At 45.0% G+C, this 21,435-nt stretch overlaps 1 protein-coding gene across 1 annotated transcript in view; it reads left to right on the top strand.

Annotated features, from left to right (window-relative positions):
- LOC143983698 (chymotrypsin-like elastase family member 1) overlaps nucleotides 1–16,637 on the top strand; it is a 28,810-nt gene extending 12,173 nt beyond the window's left edge. Inside the window, exons 4-8 of the mRNA XM_077483700.1 lie at nucleotides 8,356–8,481; nucleotides 11,634–11,770; nucleotides 13,007–13,152; nucleotides 13,238–13,387; nucleotides 16,522–16,637. Of these exons, the coding sequence (XP_077339826.1) occupies nucleotides 8,356–8,481; nucleotides 11,634–11,770; nucleotides 13,007–13,152; nucleotides 13,238–13,387; nucleotides 16,522–16,530 (568 nt within the window). The 3' untranslated portion in view covers nucleotides 16,531–16,637. The remainder of the gene's footprint in view (nucleotides 1–8,355; nucleotides 8,482–11,633; nucleotides 11,771–13,006; nucleotides 13,153–13,237; nucleotides 13,388–16,521) is intronic.
- Nucleotides 16,638–21,435: the final 4,798 nt, after the last annotated feature.

Genomic DNA, 21,435 nt, shown 5'->3' with positions numbered 1-21,435 from the left:
CTGACGTACAGTCTGCTAATCACTAACACACAACCTGCTTGGTCCACAAAAGTTCTTATAAGGACTGGTAACTTGGTATAGGGTGCTACGGTACATAGGCCTGAGTGCGTTACAGTCTGCTGTTCTGTAAGGACCGCTATCGGTCCACAATACATAGGGTTGCCGTGCACTACTGCTGACCGCTGCCCTATACTGCAGCAGTCCTTCATTGGTATAGGGACTGACGTACAGTCTGCTAATCACTAACACACAACCTGCTTGGTCCACAAAAGTTCTTATAAGGACTGGTAACTTGGTATAGGGTGCTACGGTACATAGGCCTGAGTGCGTTACAGTCTGCTGTTCTGTAAGGACCGCTATCGGTCCACAATACATAGGGTTGCCGTGCACTACTGCTGACCGCTGCCCTATACTGCAGCAGTCCTTCATTGGTATAGGGACTGACGTACAGTCTGCTAATCACTAACACACAACCTGCTTGGTCCACAAAAGTTCTTATAAGGACTGGTAACTTGGTATAGGGTGCTACGGTACATAGGCCTGAGTGCGTTACAGTCTGCTGTTCTGTAAGGACCGCTATCGGTCCACAATACATAGGGTTGCCGTGCACTACTGCTGACCGCTGCCCTATACTGCAGCAGTCCTTCAGCGGTATAGGGACTGACGCACAGTCTGCTAAACACTAACACACAACCTGCTTGGTCCACAAAAGTTCTTATAAGGACTGGTAACTTGGTATAGGGTGCTACGGTACATAGGCCTGAGTGCGTTACAGTCTGCTGTTCTGTAAGGACCGCTATCGGTCCACAATACATAGGGTTGCCGTGCACTACTGCTGACCGCTGCCCTATACTGCAGCAGTCCTTCATTGGTATAGGGACTGACGTACAGTCTGCTAATCACTAACACACAACCTGCTTGGTCCACAAAAGTTCTTATAAGGACTGGTAACTTGGTATAGGGTGCTACGGTACATAGGCCTGAGTGCGTTACAGTCTGCTGTTCTGTAAGGACCGCTATCGGTCCACAATACATAGGGTTGCCGTGCACTACTGCTGACCGCTGCCCTATACTGCAGCAGTCCTTCATTGGTATAGGGACTGACGTACAGTCTGCTAATCACTAACACACAACCTGCTTGGTCCACAAAAGTTCTTATAAGGACTGGTAACTTGGTATAGGGTGCTACGGTACATAGGCCTGAGTGCGTTACAGTCTGCTGTTCTGTAAGGACCGCTATCGGTCCACAATACATAGGGTTGCCGTGCACTACTGCTGACCGCTGCCCTATACTGCAGCAGTCCTTCAGCGGTATAGGGACTGACGCACAGTCTGCTAAACACTAACACACAACCTGCTTGGTCCACAAAAGTTCTTATAAGGACTGGTAACTTGGTATAGGGTGCTACGGTACATAGGCCTGAGTGCAGTACAGTCTGCTGTTCTGTAAGGACCGCTATCGGTCCACAATACATAGGGTTGCCGTGCACTACTGCTGACCGCTGCCCTATACTGCAGCAGTCCTTCATTGGTATAGGGACTGACGTACAGTCTGCTAATCACTAACACACAACCTGCTTGGTCCACAAAAGTTCTTATAAGGACTGGTAACTTGGTATAGGGTGCTACGGTACATAGGCCTGAGTGCGTTACAGTCTGCTGTTCTGTAAGGACCGCTATCGGTCCACAATACATAGGGTTGCCGTGCACTACTGCTGACCGCTGCCCTATACTGCAGCAGTCCTTCATTGGTATAGGGACTGACGTACAGTCTGCTAATCACTAACACACAACCTGCTTGGTCCACAAAAGTTCTTATAAGGACTGGTAACTTGGTATAGGGTGCTACGGTACATAGGCCTGAGTGCGTTACAGTCTGCTGTTCTGTAAGGACCGCTATCGGTCCACAATACATAGGGTTGCCGTGCACTACTGCTGACCGCTGCCCTATACTGCAGCAGTCCTTCAGCGGTATAGGGACTGACGCACAGTCTGCTAAACACTAACACACAACCTGCTTGGTCCACAAAAGTTCTTATAAGGACTGGTAACTTGGTATAGGGTGCTACGGTACATAGGCCTGAGTGCAGTACAGTCTGCTGTTCTGTAAGGACCGCTATCGGTCCACAATACATAGGGTTGCCGTGCACTACTGCTGACCGCTGCCCTATACTGCAGCAGTCCTTCATTGGTATAGGGACTGACGTACAGTCTGCTAATCACTAACACACAACCTGCTTGGTCCACAAAAGTTCTTATAAGGACTGGTAACTTGGTATAGGGTGCTACGGTACATAGGCCTGAGTGCGTTACAGTCTGCTGTTCTGTAAGGACCGCTATCGGTCCACAATACATAGGGTTGCCGTGCACTACTGCTGACCGCTGCCCTATACTGCAGCAGTCCTTCATTGGTATAGGGACTGACGTACAGTCTGCTAATCACTAACACACAACCTGCTTGGTCCACAAAAGTTCTTATAAGGACTGGTAACTTGGTATAGGGTGCTACGGTACATAGGCCTGAGTGCGTTACAGTCTGCTGTTCTGTAAGGACCGCTATCGGTCCACAATACATAGGGTTGCCGTGCACTACTGCTGACCGCTGCCCTATACTGCAGCAGTCCTTCATTGGTATAGGGACTGACGTACAGTCTGCTAATCACTAACACACAACCTGCTTGGTCCACAAAAGTTTTTATAAGGACTGGTAACTTGGTATAGGGTGCTACGGTACATAGGCCTGAGTGCAGTACAGTCTGCTGTTCTGTAAGGACCGCTATCGGTCCACAATACATAGGGTTGACGTGCACTACTGCTGACCGCTGCCCTATACTGCAGCAGTCCTTCATTGGTATAGGGACTGACGTACAGTCTGCTAATCACTAACACACAACCTGCTTGGTCCACAAAAGTTCTTATAAGGACTGGTAACTTGGTATAGGGTGCTACGGTACATAGGCCTGAGTGCAGTACAGTCTGCTGTTCTGTAAGGACCGCTATCGGTCCACAATACATAGGGTTGCCGTGCACTACTGCTGACCGCTGCCCTATACTGCAGCAGTCCTTCATTGGTATAGGGACTGACGTACAGTCTGCTAATCACTAACACACAACCTGCTTGGTCCACAAAAGTTTTTATAAGGACTGGTAACTTGGTATAGGGTGCTACGGTACATAGGCCTGAGTGCAGTACAGTCTGCTGTTCTGTAAGGACCGCTATCGGTCCACAATACATAGGGTTGACGTGCACTACTGCTGACCGCTGCCCTATACTGCAGCAGTCCTTCAGCGGTATAGGGACTAAGAGTTTTGTCACAGGGTGATTTAAAAAATGACAGGCAGAGGAAGAGGCAGGCCCTTCCGCAGGGGTGGTAGGGGTAGGGCAGGAGCAACAGCCTTGAGCCAAAGTGGGAAGTTGCAGAAGGTGCGTTCAATTACTTTAAAGGACGCACCAGACTTGGTTGAGTGGCTCACTCAGCCTTATTCTTCTGCACCCTCCTCATCCTCTCGATCTGCACCCTCTTCTTCACTCTCTGCTATGTGCACCCCCAAAGACACTACCACCAACAACACCACCACCACCACATACCTTCCGCTTGAGTGCAAATGGGGGCCTTCATGCTCCAGTGTTTTAATAGGGACCCCCGTATAAAAAGCATGAGGGTCAAGGACCAGTACTGGGTGGCAACGTACTTAGATCCCCGGTACAAACACAAAATGGCGGAAATGTTACCGCCGTCGCAGAGGGCTGTCAGAATGCAGCACTTCCAGGCCTTGCTTCGAGAAATGCTGCATTCTGCTTTTGCGTGCGCTGGCAGAGGAGCAATTCCCACTCCCAGAGAAGGATTTGCGGGTACCAATCCAACAGCGCCTGCAAGAAGAGGCCGGTTTGAAGATGTGTTGGTGACTTCGGATATGAGGTCATTCTTTCAGCCGACCCATCGACAGGTGTCATCCGGATCCAGCATCAGGGAACGCCTAGACCGTCAGGTGTCCGACTACATTGGGTTAACGGCCGATGTGGACGCTCTGAGGAGTGATGAACCCCTAGACTACTGGGTGGGCAGGCTTGACCTCTGGCCAGAGCTTGCCCAATTTGCAATCGAACTGTTGGCTTGCCCCTCATCCAGTGTCCTGTCCGAAAGGACGTTCAGCGCAGCAGGGGGGATTGTGACCGATAAGCGTACTCGCCTAGCTCACGACAGTGTTAACTACCTCACATTTCTAAAAATGAATGAGGCATGGATCTCGGAGGAATTCAACACATGTGATCAGTAGACCATGTATATGTCTATAAACAATTTTTGGAATCAAGCACACAGACCTTCTTAATTCATTTGGCTCACTTCCCTGACCCAAAAAAGCACACCGTACTATATGCCCCTACCCTCCTCTTTGAAGAGGTTGAGCGGTGTCATATTTCTACTGGGGCTGCTTATTATGAGGGGTTCCCACCATCCCTGTGCTGTGCTGACTTCCTCCTGGGTGTTCTTATTATGAGGGGCTCCCACCATCCCTGTGCTGTGCTGACTTCCTCCTGGGGGTTCTTATTATGAGGGGCTCCCACCATCCCTGTGCTGTGCTGACTTCCTCCTGGGGGTTCTTATTATGAGGGGATCACACCATCCCTGTGCTGTGCTGACTTCCTCCTGGGGCTGCTTACGGTGCTGCTGTCAGCGCTGTATGTCACGGAGCTGCTGTCAGCGCTGTATGTCACGGAGCTGCTGTCAGCGCTGTATGTCACGGAGCTGCTGTCAGCGCTGTATGTCACGGTGCTGCTGTCAGCGCTGTATGTCACGGAGCTGCTGTCAGCGCTGTATGTCACGGAGCTGCTGTCAGTGCTGTATGTCACGGAGCTGCTGTCAGCGCTGTATGTCACGGAGCTGATGTCAGCGCTGTATGTCACGGAGCTGCTGTCAGCGCTGTATGTCACGGTGCTGCTGTCAGCGCTGTATGTCACGGAGCTGCTGTCAGCGCTGTATGTCACGGAGCTGCTGTCAGTGCTGTATGTCACGGAGCTGCTGTCAGCGCTGTATGTCACGGAGCTGCTGTCAGCGCTGTATGTCACGGAGCTGCTGTCAGCGCTGTATGTCACGGTGCTGCTGTCAGCGCTGTATGTCACGGAGCTGCTGTCAGCGCTGTATGTCACGGAGCTGCTGTCAGCGCTGTATGTCACGGAGCTGCTGTCAGCGCTGTATGTCACGGAGCTGCTGTCAGCGCTGTATGTCACGGAGCTGCTGTCAGCGCTGTATGTCACGGTGCTGATGTCAGTGCTCTGTATTACGGTGCTGCTGTCAGTGCTCTGTATCTCCTGCACCCTCTTGTTTGCCTACCCTGGTCCCTGACCTTCCCTCTCCTCCATTGCCTTCATTAGCTCCATAGTCCTGAATTGTCAGAACAATTTCCCAAATAAAAAAAAAATGCTTGTAGTTATCGATCCCAAATTCACCTCATACATGTATTATGCTATTGTCCAGGTGGTGGGACTACGTGCTACCCCCTAATAATTACCCCGTGGCCGCAAATTCGACCTAAAGGTTTGCGAAATTCGCCTCCCATTGAAGTCAATGGAGCCCGCGGCGAACGGTCGTTTTCGCGAACGTTTGTGCCCGTTCGCGTTTCGCGTTCGCGAAACGTCCCGTCGGAAGTTCGTCCATCACTAGTGATGAAGTCTGCAGATGATATCTCGTGGAACCTCCGTGGTCATGGAGCGAGGTCGGAGGGCCCTATGGACCCGATCAATCTTTAACGGCGCGTCAGGCGCCTTGCCGAGAAGGCTGTTAAAAATGCCCCTGACTGATGGCAAGAGGTCGTCGTCTCCGGTCGCCTCCGGAAGGCCACGGATCCGAACGTTGTTGCGTCGGTTTCTGTTTTCCTGGTCCTCGATTTTATATAGCGCCGTACGGTGGGCGATCGTAAGTTGACGGGTAGTCGTCTGAAGCGATCGAATAGCAGACGCGTGTCTATCCAGTCGTTGTTCCGTCTCTTCCACACATACCAGTACCTGTGATAAGTCCGAACGGACCGCCGACACTTCCTTCCGAATCGCTCGTTCAAGGTTCAACAGCATCGAGGCGAGGTCGGCCTTAGTCGGGAGATCACTCACCCTGGTAGCTATCTCGGCAGGGCCGGCCAATTCTCTCTCATCCTCCGATTCGGCCGAGGTATCGGGCGAGCGGGATCTGCTCTCCGGTCTGGCTGAAGAGGCGGGGGTGAGTATCGGCAGCGTGCTGTGCGGCGTGCGGCCTAGGCCGTCATGGTCCGGGACCTCCTCGGACTCCGCGGCCAAAAAACGTTTAATGTTGCCCGAAGCTGAGCCCTTCTTGGGCAGGGACTTGCCCGTTTTCCTCCCCATGCCTGGGGCAAGTAGTAGTGAGGGGGATCTAGTCAAATAAGATCAATTATCGGCGCCGATGCCAGAGCTCCCGCGAAGCACGTCTGCTCTAGTGCATCGCTAGGCCACGCCCCACATATATGTGTTATAAACTCAGGCCATGCAAATCACTCATTCCTTGCTGTATAAGATCAAGTTGCATGTACCTATAATAATACAAACTCTAAAAAACACCCAGTGTGTGAATTGCAAGTCCGTATGTATAGATCACAAAAAACTCCTTTCAAAAACTGTGAATAGAGTCCTCCACAAATGAACCATAAAAAATCCACTGCTGAGTCCAATTAAATAGTGCTTGATCCACCACCAAAAAGCGATTAAATTTGCCGCTTACCAGAAAGACATGACCCCCCGCTACAGAGGGTCACCAAAGACCTATGGATATAGCCTCGTCTTCCAGCCAAGAGGGGTCCTCAGTGTTCTCCTTGCGTCACCACTCCAATAAGGGTTATGGAGAAAACACTCCCAGAAGTCTTTCTCATAGATCCAGAAGGACTCAGGATAGGAACATCTGTCAGCTGACACTGACTGATTTTGTGTTCGGTGATATCACTCAGTGATTCAAACACCTGAAGGCAACTGTCACAGCTGTGAGTGGCTTCCTCCTCTAGTTCGTCTCCCTCCTCATGCCTTTTCTTACAATCTGGCTCTTCACCATATTCAGACTTATCGTCTAGTTTACAGCTGGGGTCTGAAGGAGGTTCATCTGACTCGGGGCTTTGTAGTTGTCATTGTTGAGGTTCAGACAGCAGTATTTTTTTCCTTACTAGTAAATCCTCCTCGTGATCTCCCTCTGTTTCCTCTGCAGTAGCTTTCCTCTCCACCACCTGTTACTGCTGACTGGATTCTACCTGCTGTTACTGATTCAGCTACTTGCTGATTCAATAACATCAGGTAGAATCAAGGTAGAAGCTACTTGCTGAATCAGTAACATCAGGTAGAATCCAATCAGCAGTAACAGGTGGTGGAGAGGAAAGCTACTGCAGAGGAAACAGAGGGAGATCACGAGGAGGATTTACTAGTAAGGAAAAAAATACTGCTGTCTGAACCTCAACAATGACAACTACAAAGCCCCGAGTCAGATGAACCTCCTTCAGACCCCAGCTGTAAACTAGACGATAAGTCTGAATATGGTGAAGAGCCAGATTGTAAGAAAAGGCATGAGGAGGGAGACGAACTAGAGGAGGAAGCCACTCACAGCTGTGACAGTTGCCTTCAGGTGTTTGAATCACTGAGTGATATCACCGAACACAAAATCAGTCAGTGTCAGCTGACAGATGTTCCTATCCTGAGTCCCTCTGGATCTATGAGAAAGACTTCTGGGAGTGTTTTCTCCATAACCCTTATTGGAGTGGTGACGCAAGGAGAACACTGAGGACCCCTCTTGGCTGGAAGACGAGGCTATATCCATAGGTCTTTGGTGACCCTCTGTAGCGGGGGGTCATGACTTTCTGGTAAGCGGCAAATTTAATCGCTTTTTGGTGGTGGATCAAGCACTATTTAATTGGACTCAGCAGTGGATTTTTTATGGTTCATTTGTGGAGGACTCTATTCACAGTTTTTGAAAGGAGTTTTTTGTGATCTATATATACGGACTTGCAATTCACACACTGGGTGTTTTTTAGAGTTTGTATTATTATAGGTACATGCAACTTGATCTTATACTGCAAGGAATGAGTGATTTGCATGGCCTGAGTTTATAACACATATATGTATCTCACTATTTATGACATAAGTGTATATCAATTTATGTGTAGAGGCTACTAACAGTCCACGATTCACTTCTTATTTTTGCACAATTTGATGTTTGTGGGATTTAGCGCGGCTTATTATTTCTCGTTGAATTTAGTAGGAAAAGTGAGATTCTGCCTGAAAAAGTGAACGTAGCCTTTAAAGCTATCCTGTTAAAAGGTTACACATGGAGACGGCATTCTTTATTACTCTTTATTTCTCTTTTACAGAGTTGTCTCCTTCCGTGTGGCTCTTGGTGATCACAACCTTAGTGTGAATGAGGGGACTGAACAGATCATTGCTGTGTCCAGCATCATAAAGCATGTCAGATGGAATTCTAACAATGTAGCTGCTGGGTAAGACATTATCTGGTTATCTTATCATCCATATCAACTTGACATCATGATAATCATAAGGATGCACTGCATGGCTCTTGAACTATGGTCACAGGCTTAAGCAGCCATATATGAGTCTTTTCTTTTTCTTTCAACCAGCGGGTTGAACAAAAAAAAAAGACAACATCCACATCAAGAATCACTCATGCTGAGCTGTTGTATTCTGACTGTGGGGAGACTCATATTTTATTCACAATAGAAAATAGAAAACATATCAAATGTTTAAACTGAGAAAATGTACCAAAAAAATAAGGTCATTTTGAAATTGATGGCAGTGGCACATCTCAGGGCAATAAAAAGCTGGCAAAGTAAGTGGTACTAAGAAGGAAGAGCCAGAGTGTCTCAGAAGTGAATATAAGCAGAGGTTCATCGATCCGTAAAAAGCTGCATCTTAAAATCATCAAACAATTTCAGAATAATGTTCCTCAATGTAAAATTGCATAGACTTTAATTATATCCTCATCTACACTACATATGATCATCAAAAGATGACCAGCATCTGGAGAAATCTCTTTGCGCAAAGGACAAGGCCGAAATGCAATTTTCAATGCCCGTGATCTTCGGGCCCTCAGACAGGACTGCATTAAAAACAGGCATGATTCTGTGATGACCATCACTGCTAGAGAAGGACGAACTTCCGACGGGACGTTTCGCGAAAGCGAACTTCGATGGCAGGCGAACCTTAAAAACCTACAGGTCATATTTTCAGCCACAAAATACTTACTAGCTGTGCACACATAATCCCACCACATGGACACTGACATAATAAAAGTATTAAGTGAATCTGGGATCGACAACGACAAGCATTCGTTTTTTTATCTGTGAAATTTTGACAATTCAGGACTCAGGAGTGCATGAAGGCAATGGAGGAGAGGAAAGGTCAGGGTAGGCTATGAAGAGGGTGCAGGAGATGATCACCAGCACCATGATAGAGAGCACTGACACCAGCACCATGATAGAGAGCACTGACACCAGCACCGAGATAGAGAGAGAGCACTGACACCAGCACCGTGATAGAGAGCACTGACACCAGCACCGAGATAGAGAGCACTGACACCAGCACCGAGATAGAGAGCACTGACACCAGCACCGAGATAAAGAGAGATCACTTGCACCAGCACCAAGATAGAGGGCACTGACACCAGCACTGTGATAGAGAGCACTGACACCAGCACTGTGATAGAGAGCACTGACACCAGCACTAGCACCGAGATAGAGAGAGAGGACTGACACCAGCACCAAGATAGAGAGGACTGACACCAGCACTGTGATAGAGAGCACTGACACCAGCACCGAGATAGAGATTGAGCACTGACACCAGCACCAAGATAGAGAGCACTGACACCAGCACCAAGATAGAGAGCACTGACACCATCACCGAAATAGAGATTGAGCACTGACACCAGCACCGAGATAGAGAGCACTGACACCAGCACCGAGATAGAGAGCACTGACACCATCACCGAAATAGAGATTGAGCACTGACACCAGCACCGAGATAGAGAGCACTGACACCAGCACCGAGATAGAGAGCACTGACACCAGCACCGAGATAGAGAGAGAGCACTGACACCAGCACCGAGATAGAGAGCATTGACACCAGCACTGTGATAGAGAGCACTGACACCAGCACCGAGATAGAGAGCACTGACACCACACCAGCACCGAGATAGAGAGCACTGACACCATCACCAAGATAGAGAGCACTGACACCACACCTGCACCGAGATAGAGAGCACTGACAGCAGCACCGAGATAGAGAGCACTGACACCACTTGTAATAGGCATAAAAGCGATTAAAAAAAATTCAACTAAAAGTTTCAAAATAGAAAATAAAACTAAAATAAATGTAAAAAAAATTCAAAGTGCCCCAATTGCCATGTGCTCGCATGCAGAAGGGAACGCATACTACATCGTGCCAGCATATGTAAATGGTGTTCAAACCACACATGTGAGATATCACCACAAACATTACAGCGAGAGCAGTAATTCTAGCCAAGACGACCTTTGTAACTCTAAACAGTTAACCTGTGTCGCCTATGAAGATTTTTAAGTATCGAAGTTTGGCACCATTCTGCAAGTGAAACGTGTCAACCATCTCTTTGATTTTATATATATATATATATATATATATATATATATATATATATATATATATATATATATATATGTGTAACTACTGTATCGAACCTCACAAATGTATTGGATGTTTTACTATGTGTTTTCTTGTATAGAATTTTGTTATAATAAACTTATTCTTAATTAATTTGTGAATAAGTCCCTCTCTGGTACCGCAGTAATCCATAAATTTTAAATAAGGATGAGGTAGCCTTAATGTTCATCGTTCCCCACATCTCTCCCCTAGGCTGGAAAGCCTGAGATAAAAAAAAAGATGATCTCAGCCTCTCCAGCCGAATACATGGCAGTGTTTACATCTGCCGGGGCCGGACATTACGTCATAACGTCAGCCAGCCTCCGGCCTCCAAGAGTCATAGAGTTGACCGGAGACCATCTGGTCCTCTGTCAGCTTTATGGTAAACTTTCGTCGCCGACGGATTCCTTCTCTGGCTCGCGAATCGCACGTCCCTTCCTGCCTCCTGTAAATATAATCAATTGGCTGAACAGCCGATATGATTGTTTACATGACAGGGAATTGCTGGCAGAAAAAGATTTCTGAATGATGCCTACAGCTGAAGACATCATTCAGATTTAACCACTTAAACTCTTAAACTCCAGGATGTCACATGAAGTCCAGCTAAGGAGAAATGTTTAAAATGGTCAATTTTCTCAGTGTAAGCATTTGATATGTTTTCTATTGTGAATAAAATATATGTTTATGAGATTTGCAAATCATTGCATTCTTTTTATGTAGATTTTACACAGCCTCACAACTTTTTTGGAATTGGGGTATACACACTAATATAATACACTGGCATCCTAGATTGTAAGCTCTAACGAGCAGGGCCCTTTGATTCCTCTTTTACTAAATGGTAATGTAACTGTAATGTCTGCCTTCATTTTGTTAAACTGTTGGTGCTCTATAAATCCTGTATAATAATTATAATGATTTGAGTTTGCTAATTATTGTATATCATGTGGTCTCTTTTTTTTAGTTTCGATATTGCCATCCTCCATTTGGCTGCCAGTGCCACTCTGAATAACTATGTTAAGCTGGCTTCTCTGCCAGCTGATGGCAGTATCCTGGCCAACAACTACAGCTGCACAATTACTGGATGGGGAAGAACCACCAGTAAGTATTTCTGTAACAAAATCACGCGTATTGATTTGATTTGATTTTGATGCTGTTAGCAATCAGGTTGCAGATTTTTACAGGTTTGAAAATAAAATGGAAATTCTGACTCCAGTGCACATTACAGATATTTTCCTGTAATCCATGTTTTCCATGAAGCCTATTGCTGTCAAGTCATATTTTGTGTGTGGTCTAGTATTAAGACACACACTTAGACCTTAGAATTCTGTACTTAAACCAGTATTAAACCCAACAGCAAACAAACAAAGCTTACCAATTCTTTTGACTTGATGGTTGCATTTGTTATCTTTTTAGGCTTGATTTCCTTTACTTTAACTGATGATGTGGCCATTAAGTCTGTTGATTTGCAACAGAACATGCTCAGCTGCAAATGTATCAGCTAGAGTGTTGAGACAAGCCATTTACTACTGACAGGTGTGCTTACAATGGTCAGATTTTATTTATTCAGGTAAAACCTTTATCCCAAAGGAAAAACAAACAGTTGCTGTAACTGATTGTGTAACTGCAGTGCAGTGCACTCGGGCACTCTAAGCTCTTGTACACACAGTCGGAGAATCCGTCGGAATGTGTCCTATCGGACCGTGTCGTCGGATAATCCGACTGTGTGTGGTATGCATCGGACTGATTCCGTCGGAATATCCGTCGGACCCAATTTTCCAACATGTTGGAAATATTTCCCGACCAACTGGGCCGATCGGACATACTCCGATCATGTGTAGAGAATTTTGATCGGACCAAGTGCCACGCATGCTCAGATCAAATTCCTACATCAAAGCTATTGGCTACTAGCCTGATTGTAGTCCCATCGTAACGAAATTACGTCATCACGTTCTGAAAGATCGGATTTTTTCGCCAACTTTGTGTATGCAACAGTTTCGGACAAAATCCGACGGGCAAAATCCAACGGATTTGGTTGTGGAAATCTCCGACCGTGTGTACAGGGGCTAATACAGAAGGTGTGTTACTGGCCAAATCACCAGCTGAAAACCGAGGGGAAAAAAAAGCCTAAAAAAATAAAATAAGTTAAAAAAAACTAATGCAGCCAACACATGTAATGATTAGTAAGCTGCAATATAATACATTTTTGGTTCTGGGTTTTAATACTGATTTAAAATATTCTTACCTACAATGCATGCCTACTGCGACAGTCACTTTGCTAGTATGTCTAACCTCCTTTAAATTTAAAATAAATACAATTATTTGTTTAATCAACAGCTGGTGGATCTCTGCCTTCCATCCTCCAGCAGGCTCCCCTGCCCGTTGTTGCACACGCAACCTGCTCTACCAGCTCCTACTGGGGCAGCACTGTGAAGACCACCATGGTGTGTGCTGGTGGCAATGGAGTCCAGGCTGGTTGCAATGTGAGTTTTATCTCTTTATGTTTTTTTTATAATATTCATTTTTTTCTGTATAAAGTAATACTTCATTTTTATATTATATTCATAGGGTGATTCCGGTGGACCTCTGAACTGTCCAGTCAGTGGAGTGTTTGAGGTGCATGGTATTGCTAGCTTTGTTTCCTCCCTTGGTTGCAATGCTTACCTGAAGCCCACAGTGTTCACCAGAGTGTCCGCTTACATCTCCTGGATTAACAGCGTAAGTATTTTCTTCACAACTGTATATTTTCAGGGCAAGAGTAGTGTTTAACATTAGCAAATAAATGTCATTAAAGCGTTCATGTATAATTGAAGGTAAAACTTTTTTTTTTTGTTTGGTTTTAGATGAGTAGATTAGACCACCTGTCAGGTTTTTATTACTGACTGTCTCTGTTAGGGACAGTCACCAAATCTTTTGTCATTACTAAAAGAAAATCCCACATTTTTAATGTTTGTCAGAACAGGAATAGAGAAGACATTTTTGAATAGGGACACTAGTCTTGGTGACCCTGGTGACTACCAGGAATTCCCCTCACTTTTGATGGTTTTAATCTCACTCCCTGTTGTGGTTATGGGACAGGAAGGTGAAGCCTGGTACACGCTACTAGTTTTTTTCCGTTCAACCCAGCTGGACAGCTCAGATCGGAGCCACTGTACTAACAATGCAATATTAGTACAGCGATTTCCCCTGCTGAGCTATTGTGTTCTGACAGGGTCCCTCCCCATGCCAGAACACTCCGGTCAGCGCTCATTGGCTGAAAGCGCTGATCAGAAGCCACTAAGAAGGAATATATAGAATGGCCGTGCTTAGGAAAGGCTGATCAGGAGCCGGTCGGCTGCTGGCTTCTGTCGGAACGGCTGCAATACACACAGTCACTGCCATCGGTCGAGGCACCACATCATCCCAACTTCCCAAGTCTGGATTCGCCAGCTGACTTGATTGACAGCAGTCTCAGCGAGCTGCTGAGACGGCTGCTCCCCACCCCTCCACAGCTCAGTGCTCCAGTGAGCATGGAGAAGCGGAGAGGAGAGACGCTGACTGACAGTCAGCAGCTCTCCTCTCAGGAATCTGTGAAAACCGAGCCATCGTCAATGTTTGGTGGATCGGTTCTCAGTGCAGAGACGGCGGGGGACAGCTGCAGCATCCACATAGGTAAGTATGAATCTAAAATAAAAAAAACATACTTCTCTTTTAAGGAAAATCCCTCAAAAGCCCCATACACATTATTAGAATTTCTGCAGATTTTTGTCTTCAGATTTACCAAAACCATGTAGTGCAATGGCCTGTCTGATTGCATACAAATTGAAACGCTTAAGGTTTGACCTCATATTATATGGTTTTGGTAAATCTGAAGACAAAAATCTGCAGAAAATCGAATAGTGTGTATGGGGCTTTAAGCCTCGTACACACAATCGGATTTTCCACAGACAAAGCGACAGACATTTGTCCGAAGGGCGTGTGCCGTGAACTTGTCTTGCATACATACACAATTCTTGGCCAACAAACACAAACGTAGTGACGTACTATGTGGAATTTCAGCTCTTGAGCGACACCCTTTGGGCGCCTTCTGCTAATGTCGTGTTTGGTGAGCATTGATTCCGAGCATGTGTGTTTGTACTTTGGACTTTTTTGTGACAGACTTGTGTACACACGATATGAAAATCTGACAACAGAGCGTTGTCCTCCGAAAATATATTAGCCTGCTATCCAACATTTGTCAGTTGCCCAACAATTGTCTGATGGAGTGTACTAATGGTCGTATTTTAGGCAGTCTGTCATCACACAATTCCCTGCCGAAAATCCAATCATGTGTAAGAGGCTTAAATAGGACACAGATGGGGGGGAAAAAAAAACTGACCTGGGTTATAACCCTCACCCTATCCAAAATAAAATCAGTTCTACTTGAATAAATAAGACTGGCAAACTCATTTATTAAAATATAAAAAGATATGTGAACACAATGTTTCAGTTAACACTGAAGATAAATGAGCCATTAAAATGATTAAAGTTGCTTTTACATTTTTTGGACTTTTATTTTTATGTATTTTTTTTACTTGGGGATTATATTATAGTGTTATTTCACCCAAAAACAATTATTTCAGGTTTAAACTGGCCATAGATGGATTTTTTTCTTTTAATTTAGCCAGCAGGCTGAACAAAAAAAACAAAAAAAAAAAACAATTTCTTTAATCTACACAATCAAGGTATATAGGTGTAAATAGGTGTATATAGGTGTATATAGGTGTATATAGGTGTATAGATGAATCCTCCCTAGTGAGATATTGTATTCTGACAGATTACACTGATCAGTGGCTGATCAAAATAAATTTCGAACAAGTCTGTTCAACAGAAATCGATTGTTAAATTGACTTCTGTCAATTGGGATCAGCCACACATGTATGGCTGGTCCCTACCGAACTGGCCAAATTTCGACCCATCTATAACTAGCTTTCTTAGTTAGATACAAGTATACAAAGTCACCTAAACACATCTATGAAGAACTGAAATGGTTGATTCTCAGCCTCTCCTACTTTTTAGTGCCATTTGCAACTGGACTTCCTTTCCCAGTTAAAATTTGCTCAATGTAATTGAGAATGCAGCAAGTAGCAAAAGACTTCCCTTGCTATGGGATGTAAAGCTTTACTGGCCAATAGGAATGCATGGGCAGGAGACAGAAAGCAAGTAATCAGCCAGGAAGCTGAGTCAATACCAGATCTCCAGGATTTTTGGGTGATCTGACCATGCCTCCTTCTTGGACATGGGAAGACTTTACAAGGTAGGATGAGGCCAAAAGTTCAGTTCAAGTAGCTCCACATGACGTAAACTCAGGTCTCTCTGTTGGTAGCAGTACACCCAAACTGGGGACTTATTGACCAAGATAAAAAATTTTTTTTAAAAAGTGCCTGCTGTCAATTTGACTCCCTTCTCCCCAAACACATACAAGTTAAACAGAAATTTAGCATATCGGCAGTATCCAGGTAGAACACAGCATAGAAACAGCATAGAGACAAGTTTCTACCAGGTTTCACAGGTAACTACCATAGCTATCCCTACAACTTGCTCCCCAGCAGTCCACTCACAAACATGTCTCAGTCCCCTTCTGTATGCAGCAAGTGAAATTTATGAAATGGCACAGTAAAGGACATGTGGCTCCCAAGGTAAACCCATGTGGAACTGCAGCTCAAATGTATTCCTTCTGAGGTGTGTTTTCTAATATAAGTAAATTACATCATACAAAATAAGGATACACGTGCCTACTTTAAATGCAATGATGTATTGTATGCCATTTGTTTTTTTTTTTAAACTAATTATAATTGATTTAAGTGTATTATATATGTTTCATTTTATTTCAGAACATCTAAACCAAGACCACGGAAAGCAAGGCAATGTTTTTGTAATCCATTCTGTTAATATCAATGGAAATGTTAAAAGTGTTAAAAATGTGATTAAAGATTGTTTGTCATAAGGATTACTGTCAAATCCATTTTTTTTATACATTTATACATGGCTTTTTATATTACTGTATAAGCAAAATACACATTCAGAAGGGCTCCAGTGGGAGAATCAATGATGGAAAAGGATCTAGGGATTTTTGTAGATCACATACTTAGCAACAGCATGCAATGCCAAGCCACAGCTAGCAAAATACTGTCATGCATTAAAAAGGGTATACAATCAAAGATAAATCAACAATTCTACCCCTTTACAAGACACTGGTTCAAGATTATCTTGCAGTTGCAATTAATTATAGACCAATATCTATCCTCAATATCGATATTAACCAGTTCCCGACCAGCGCACGCCGATGTACGTCGGCAGAATGGCATGGGCAGGCATATTGGCGTACTGATACATCCAATCTTTAATGCCGCCCTGCCATCGCGTGCGCGCCGCCGGCAGCGTGCTCGCGTGCCGGTTCGGGAACCCCGTGAGTCTGGTCGCGGGTCCCGCGGACTCGATCGCTGCGGGCATACCCGCGATCATCTCACGGGACGGCTGAATGGAGGAAATGCCGTGTAAACAGCATTTCCCCATTCTGCCTAGCAACTAGTGACGCTGATCTCTGCTCCATGTGATTGGAGCAGAGATCAGTGTTCACTAAATGAAAGCCCAGCCCCCACACAGTTAGTAACACACCCCTAGGAACACTTAACCCCTACACTGCCACCCCCTGGTTAACCCCTTCACTGCCAGTGTCATTTACACAGGAATCACTGCATTTATATAGCAGTGATTGCTGTATAACTGACAAAAATGTGTCAAAAATGTCCAATGTGTCCGACGCAATGTCGCAGTCACAATAAAAATCGCTGATTGCCACCATTACTAGTAAAAAAAATAATAATAAAAAAATTATTAATAAAAATGCCATAAACGATCCCTATTTTGTAAACGCTATAACGTTTGCTCAAACCAATCAATAATCGCTTATTGCGATTTTTTTAACCAAAAATATGTAGAAGAATACGTATCGGCCTAAACTGAGGGAAAAAACTTTTTTTATATATTTTTGGGGGATATTTATTATGACAAAAAGTAAAAAATAATGCGTTTTTTTTCAAAATTGTCGCTCTATTTTTGTTTATAGCGCAAAAAATAAAAACCGCAGGGGTGATCAAATACCACCAAAAGAAAGCTCTATTTGTGGGAAAAAAAGGACGTCAATTTTGTTTGGGAGCCACGTTGCACGACTGCGCAATTGTCAGTTAAAGCGACACAGTGCCGAATCGTAAAAAGTGGTCTGGTCTTTGACCAGCAAAATGGTCCGGGGCTGAAGTGGTTAAAATATTGGCCAAAATATTATCCCTAGATTTAATCCAATTATTGGCACCCTTATTCATAGAGATCAAACAGGGTTTATTCCCTCAAGACAAGCTGGCGAAAATATTCGTCAAGCTACACTTCTGGCCCATGCAGCTCGTTCATGCCATATCCCTGCCTGTTTCCTCTCGGATATACGAAAGGCATTTGATTCATTATCATGGCCTTATCTACACTCAATTCTTTCGGACCACATTTCTTGAAATGCATAGCTGCCTTATATCAACACCCGAAAGCATATATTTCCTATTCAGGTTTTAAATCTGATCCTATTAATGTTGAGAGAGGAACCATGCAGGGATGCCCCCTATCCCCTCTCCTCTTTGCATTGGTAATTGAACCCCTCATTCAACTCATTCAATCCAACCTAAACATAAAAGGACTTGAACATTAATTATGTCTGTTTGCAGATGATGTTTTAATATTCCTTACTTCTCCCATAACCTCAGTGCCAACTCTTCTGAACATCCTTTCTAAATTTGAACAAGTATCAGGCCTTTCTATAAACCCCCACAAATCTAAAGCTCTAAATATATCATTGGCACTTGCCATTCAAATCCAACTTCTTCATTCTCTACTATTCACCTGGTCTACAACATTTATTTCTTACTTGGGTATTAACTTTACAGCCAACCCTCTGGATCTTTATGTAACAAGTTACCCACCTATGCTTTCACAACTCAATAAACTTCTCAATATTTGGTCAACCATACCATTGGCCTGATTAGGAAGAATTACAGTGATAAAAATGTCCATCCTCCCAAAACTCTTATATCTTTTTTGAGTATTCCCTATATCTATACCATCCCACTTTTTATGCATCGTACAACGTAAAACTTTACATTTTATCAGGGTAAGACAAAACCCAGAATTCCTAAATATACCCTATATGCTCCTAAAATTCAGGGTGGTCTGGGTGTGCCAGATTTTACAAAATATTATTATGCAGCCCAATTATTACAACTTTCCAAATACCACACTAAAACGGAAATCCCACTTTGGGTAGCAGTAGAATTGGCCGATTGTGATCCTCTATCTGTTCGAAATCTTCTATGGCTAAACCCAACGCAGCACCGAACAGTACCAATCCCATTACCATTTGGGGTAGGTTAAAAAAAACTGATTTGGCCTACAATCTAGACATAATCCCCTTCTCTGCTTCCTCCATAATCCCTCATTCTACCCGGCTTGGTCCTCCCCAAACTCATTCTCTGCATAGTCAAGAGCTGGTTTGACCTGTGCTCATCATTTCTATATATCTTCTCTAATCACACAATTTCCTACTGTTCATGAAAATTATGATCCTCCACATACAGAAACTTTCAAATATCTTCAAATAGAAATCTTTTTTCACAACAATGCGCCATCTGATATGAAATCCCCAAGCTTCACTATATTCGAACAAGCCTGTAAATCAGATCTACATAAACATGGTCTAATTTCCAACCTATACACTCGTTTACTATTACACATGCCATCCGTCACTATATACAGGCATACTCCACTTTTAAGTACACAATTTACTAAAGCTAGAAAGTGCAAAATCAGGCTCACTTCTATAGAAACCTATGAGCTTCTAGCCCCAGCTTGTTTATTTAAGCATTGGTAGTAAAACCTGGAAGCTCATCTGTCTCATTCTTACCAGGTACTAAGAATGTAAGGGCTGATGCCTTGTCACGACAATTTTCCTCCACTTCCAAGTCGGAGTCGGTAGCGGTTCCTGTGATTCCTCCTGATCGTATCTTGGCTACGGTTTGCACCAGTCTTACTTCTCCTTTGGGTGACAAAATTATGCTGCTCAGGTCCTCCTGAGAAACCTTGTGACCGCTGCTTTGTCCCAGAGAGTCTCCGTACTGCTGTGTTCCAGACTTACCATTCTTCCAAGGTAGCTGGCCATCCTGGGAAGAATCAACTCATTTGGGCCATTTCCCAATAGTTCTGGTGGCCTAGTCCACGGGCTGATGTTACTGCCTTCGTAGCTGCTGTGCCGTGTGTGCTTCAGAGTAAGACTCCACGACACCTTCCAGTGGGCCTCCTACAACCCATACCCAATGGAGAGAGGCCCTGGACACACCTGTCAATGGATTTCATTGTGGAGTTGCCCAACTTCCAAGGCAACACTTATGGTGGTTGACCGGTTCTCAAAGATGTGTCATCGTATTCCACTTAAGAAGTTGCCTACTTCTAAGGAACTGGCTTCCATTTTTGCTTGGGAGATCTTTTGCTTACATGGGCTGCCCAAGGTGATTGTCTTGGACAGGGGCAGTCAGTTTGTCTCCTAGTTCTGGTGAGCCTTTTGTGCACAGTTGGGAATCCAGCTTGCTTTCTCTTCTGCGTATAACCCGCAGTCTAATGGGGCCGCAGAGCGAGCCAATCAGTCCTTGGAGCAATTCCTACATTGCTATATTGCTGACCACCATAACAACTGGTCAGTCCTATTACCATGGGCAGAGTTTGCTCACAACAGTACCTTGAATTCTGCCTCCCGATTGTCTCCATTTATGGCGAAATTATGGTTTCCAACCTTCCATGTTGCCTGACTTGTTTGTTCCGCAGAGTATACCTGCATTAGAGGAGCATCTCCGTGGTCTTTGTTCCACTTGGGTACAAGTCCAGGAGGCTTTGCAACATGCTAATGATAGGTACAGACTCCATGCTGACCGTAGATGCCTGCTTGCGCCTTCCTACCAGGTTGGGGACAGGGTCTGGCTGTCATCTCACAACCTCCGACTTCGTGTTCCCTCACTGAAGTTTGCACCTCGGTTTATTGGGCCTTTCCATATCCTTCGCAGGATTAACCCAGTGGCTTACACGTTGGACCTTCCTCCTAGTATGTGCATCTCTAATGTGTTTCATGTCTCCTTATTGAAACTGTTGGTCTGCAACCGTTTTTCCACCTTGGTGCCACGTCCTCACCCTATTCAGGTTGAGAACCATGAGGATTATGAGGTACAATCCATTGTTGACTCCCGTAGTTTCTGTGGGCGCATACAGTACCTGGTGCATTGGAATGGGTACGGTCCGGAGGAACGCTCCTGGGTTTCATCCCCAGACGTACATGCCCTTGTCCTCCTCCGCAAGTTCCATAGACATTTTTCCCTCAAGCCTGGTGGCCCTCCGAGGGAGAGGGGTCATTGAGGAGGGGGTACTGTCAGGGCTGGCTTAGCCCTTCCTTCTCTGGCCTGGCTGCTCAGCTGTCGGCTAATTGCCAGCTCTCATCTCTCTCCACAGTCACCCAGCTGTTCCTGATCCTACTCGTCTGACCTGCCTACTTAAAGCTGTCCAGCTTACTTCATCTCTGCCTTCATCTTGGTCACATCACAAGAAACCATCTCCTGCAGTTCTGTTTAAAGACTGGCTTGCTGACATCCCTTCTGGCTCCTTACCCTGCTTGCTGTTGCTCCACTTGGATCCCTGACTTCTGGCCTGGCTGATTACCCAATCTG

The sequence above is a fragment of the Lithobates pipiens genome, unplaced genomic scaffold (assembly GCF_037356315.1).
Source record: "Lithobates pipiens isolate NorthernLeopardFrog02 unplaced genomic scaffold, aLitPip1_a1.2 Scaffold_16, whole genome shotgun sequence".
In the NCBI taxonomy this organism is placed as follows: Eukaryota; Metazoa; Chordata; class Amphibia; order Anura; family Ranidae; genus Lithobates; species Lithobates pipiens.
This window is presented reverse-complemented; position numbering and strand designations above follow the sequence as displayed.